The sequence below is a fragment of the Lycium barbarum genome, chromosome 1 (assembly GCF_019175385.1).
Source record: "Lycium barbarum isolate Lr01 chromosome 1, ASM1917538v2, whole genome shotgun sequence".
In the NCBI taxonomy this organism is placed as follows: Eukaryota; Viridiplantae; Streptophyta; class Magnoliopsida; order Solanales; family Solanaceae; genus Lycium; species Lycium barbarum.
This window is the reverse complement of record NC_083337.1, coordinates 130803768-130808294: the sequence shown is the minus strand read 5'-3', so window position 1 is coordinate 130808294 and position 4527 is coordinate 130803768. Positions and strand designations below refer to the sequence as shown.

At 41.0% G+C, this 4527-nt stretch overlaps 1 protein-coding gene across 1 annotated transcript; it reads right to left on the bottom strand.

The window, feature by feature from the left end:
• Window positions 1–1363: 1363 nt before the first annotated feature.
• On the bottom strand, window positions 1364–1690 carry LOC132614145 (uncharacterized). Its single transcript, XM_060328523.1, has one exon. The coding sequence runs from the start codon at window positions 1688–1690 to the stop codon at window positions 1364–1366; it is 327 nt and encodes a 108-aa protein (XP_060184506.1).
• Window positions 1691–4527: the final 2837 nt, after the last annotated feature.

Below are 4527 nucleotides of genomic sequence, written 5' to 3'. Positions count from 1 at the left end.
GGTGGTAGAATAATTGAACGGAAAGGTATGTAAGGGTAACCCTTCTTTCATAAGGCGTGGTTCTTTGGCCCAATATCTATTCTTCTATGAGCCTATGATGCTCTCCAAATGATTCTATCTTCAAAAAAGCTACAAAGCTTATAATTCTTGATATGTATTAGGATTGTACTAAATTCCTCATATGAAGAATAATCCTATAAGGATAGATGTAATGATGACGACGATAATGGTAATGATAATAATGATGACGACGATAATAGCGATAACGATAATGATGACGATGATAGTAGTGATAATGCTAAAGATGCCTATGAGCTTATATGTATGTGTGCCTATGTATGGCTATTATGAAACCTCGACCTTACATGGCCGGGTAGAATATATAGATGTATATATATATATGACGATGCACGCGCACCACTGCAGTTGGGTACGGATAACCCTGAAGCCATGGAAGGGCCAGGTATGTGTGGCACTGAGCCTTGGTTGGCCAGGTGTGTATGATAACCGAACCTAGCCATGGTCGGGTACGCGAAACACCGAGCCTTCGTGGTCGGGTATGCTATGTAAATGCTACGTATATGATGTGGCTATGTATATGATATAGATACAAACATGATACAAATACGAATAAGAATATGTATATGAATACGACTATGGATACGAAATGTAAATGAGTACCGATACGGATATGGATGTATGTACGCAATCTCGCATTAGAAATAGAAAATCCCTATGAAAAGAAATTAAGTGCTTATGACGATAATACTACTATCTCCCATCTTATGCTATTTCTCATGTTGTTTATTATGCTTCTGTAATGATATTGATTATGCTTTACATACACAGTACATTCTTCGTACTGACATCCTTTTGTTTGTGGACGCTGCGTCATGCCCGCAGGTGGCCAGGGAGACAGGCTTGATCCATAGCTATATTTCTCAGGGACTACGTAGCGGAGCTCCATTTCATTCGGAGCTATAGCTTTTGGTATTGATTCTTTTGTGTACATAATTATAGGCATAGAGGGGTCCTGTCCTGCCTATATGATATGATATACTCTCCTTAGAGGATCGTAGACATATGTATATGGTTAGGTGTGTTTGGCCTTGTCGGCCCATAATTTGGATGTCATTTTGTTAGCCTCATCGGCTTATGTACATTGCTATGGGAATTGCTATTAATGGTGATATGTATATATGTATTGTTGCCCAATGGAAATAGTATGATTGATGGATAGAAAGTATGATGTAATATGTGGCTCACCTAGATGTAAATGTAAAGCTATGTTAAGAGGTGCCCGGGTGGGCTAGCACCGGGTGCCCGTCGCGGCCCTCCGATTGGGTCGTGACAATGAATCCACTCATAGGGGTCCACAAGTTCCAGCATGTACTTCTTCTAAAAGCTCTGTGGCTTCAATTGCATCCACGCATCGAAGTAAACCTAAATCCGGTGTCCATTTGTACAACACGTCCTTGTTTAGAAAGAAACTATTAGCCATCCTCCTCATGGTTTTCTTTTGTCCACTTGTGATGTCCTCGGGATATTCCTGTTTCTCTAAATACATCTTGATGTCATTGTACCATGGTTTTCCGTTTGGCTTTGCTTCCACGTGGGAATAATAGGCATGTTCTTCTTTCAGAGTTATCTCTAGCGGGTCAATGTGACTGCTTTTGGGGTGATGGATCATTGAGCTATTGTGGCCAATGCATTGGCAAACGCGTTTTGATCTGTTGGGGTATGTCGGAACTCAATTTTTCTGAATTTCTTACATAACCTTTTTGCCAAATTTACGTATGGCAGGATTTCGTCATTTTTGGTGGCCCATTCGCCTTGTACTTGGTGGATCAGTAAGTTAAAATCTCCGATGATTAGTAATTCATTTATATCCATGTCCAGTGCTATCCTGAGGCCTAGAATGCAAGCTTCATATTCAACCATGTTGTTGGTACATTGGAATTTGGGGTTTGCTGCTATTAGTTTGTGTTGTCCATTTTCTGATATTAAAACCGCTTCAATTTCGGAACCCTTATAATTGACTGCTCCATCGAAGAACAATATCTAACCTGTGAATGGCTCCACCACTTCCTCTTCTATGACTATTACCCCTTCGTCTGGGAAGTGAGTGCGAAGGGGTTCAAGATCCTCATCCATTGGACTTTCAGCTAGTAGGTCGGCTAAAGCTTGTCCTTAACGGCCTTTTGTGCTATGTACACAATATCGAACACACTTAACAACATTTGCCATTTAGCCAATTTCCCAATGGGTAGGCTGGCGAAAGATATACCTCAAAGGATCCATCTTGGAAATGAGGTGAGTGGTATACAATGACAAATAATGCCTCAACTTCTTGGCCACCCAGGTCAAGGTGTAGTAGGTTTTCTCTACCAGTGTGTATCTTGCCTCGCAAGCGGTGAATTTCTTGCTCAAATAGTTGATGGCATGCTATTTTTTTCCCACTTCATCGTGTTGTCCTAACACGCACCTAAAAGCATTTTCAACAACAGACAGGTATAATAAAAGTGGGCTCCCAGGTCTAAGAGGTACCAAGACTGGTGGATTGGCCAAGTCTCTCTTAAGGGTATCAAATGCCTCTTAACACTCTTCTATCCATTTTGTAGGTGCGTCCTTCTTTAGGAGCTTAAATATAGACTCCACAATGATGTTGGACTGAGCTATGAATCGTCCAATGTAGTTTAGTCTTCACAGGAAACTCATGACTTTCTTTTTAGTTTTGGGAGGAGATAGTTCTTGGATTGCTTTAATCTTGGTTCGACCTAGCTCTATGCCCCTTCAGCTGACTATGAATCCAAGCAATTTTCTGATTGACACTCCAAATGCACATTTAGCCGGGTTTAGTTTCAGGTTGAACTTTCGAAGCCTGTCGAAGAATTTCCTTAGATGTGTGGTATGCTCCGAACATTCCCTTGACTTGATGATAACATCATCCACGTACACCTCGAGCTCTCTATGAATCATGTCGTGGAAGATAATAATCATGGCTCTCATGTAGGTTTCACCGGCATTCTTGAGGCAAAATGGCATTACTAGGATACTCTCCCCACGGAGTGATGAAAGTTGTCTTTTTCGCATCCTCTTTGTCCATTAGAATTTGGCGATAGCTGACGAAACAATCCACAAATAACAGTAGCTTGTGCTTGGCACAGTTATCTATGAGTATGTGGATATTTGGGAGTGGAAAGTTATTCTTTGGACTAGCTTTGTTAAGGTCCAGGTAATCCATACATATCCGTATCTTTCTGTCCTTTTTGGGTACCGACACTATGTTGGCCAACCATGTGGAGTACGAGATTACTTCTACCACCCCCAATTTGATTTGTTTTTCTACCTCATTCTTGATGCGGATTATGAGGTCTAATTTGAATTGTAGGGTTTTCTGTTTCACGGGAGCGAAACCCGCATTGATAGGCAATCAGTGGGACACTACGCTAGTGCTTAATCCTGGTATGTCAGCGTATGACCATGCAAAAATATCCACATATTCTTTCAGAAGTCTTATCAATTCCTCCTTTTGAGGTGCTTGTAGGTGTACCCTTGTCCTAGTTTCCTTAATATTCTCTTCATTACCTAGATTGATTGCTTCTGTTTTGTCAATGTTTGGTTTCAGTTCATTCTGTAACTGCTCTACGAGACCCTAGGGTAGCATTATTTCTTCAACGTATACTACCCGACTCATTCATTTTGCAATATGTCATGACACTTAGGGTTGCTTTATTGTTTTTATTACTGAAAATTCAAGGGAAAGCAAGGTTAGTATAAAAATGTATGCAAAGTGAGCAAAAAATAATTTTTGATGAAATCGAGGCTTTCATTGATTCAATTTTAAAAGTACAAACTGCGGTCCTGGCTCGGATCAACATAGAACAATTTCTGTTTTTGGAAACATTATGAGGTACATAAAGTGATAAAAGGCAAGTAATCATGCCTCAACCGATTCTCTCTATTTGAAATTAAATTCATCATTTCTCTAGTGAAGAGCCAAAAGTAGGGTAGAGGTCCAATTGGATAGCTAATCGCCCAAATCAACATCTCGGATAGTGGGCGACTCCGCACATTTTTCCAGAATTACTGAGCAATCTTCCTCTTGGAATAGTATCCCTATCCCATCGTCTGCACCACCTAGCATAGGTATTCTTATCGGAAATGACTGGTACAGATCTGGAATAGGCTTGCGGAGATGCACAACATCCTGTCTCTTGGTAGGTATTTCATCTTTAGTTCGGGCATAATCGAGTCCAAAATGAAAATTGTCTTGAGGAATGGGAATCGGCTCAGTGATGCCGTGCAAATGCTTTCCCAGACCCTTCTCGAGTTCAAACCCATTCTGGAGCATGGTTGAAGCAATCATTTTATAAATAGCAGGCATGGGGACCTCTGGCGAGTCTATCTTATGGGTAGCTCCCACTAGCTCTGTCACATGGAAGTCCGTTCCTTTGGGTGCTGTCTCTATAACAGGCATGGAATTATCTAGGTAATTATGCATGCTTCCTTCCCCATGGATAACCA

Coding starts and splice junctions, on each gene's coding strand:
- LOC132614145 (XM_060328523.1), bottom strand. CDS start 1,690: ATGATCCATCACCCCAAAAGCAGTCACATTGACCCGCTAGAGATAACT.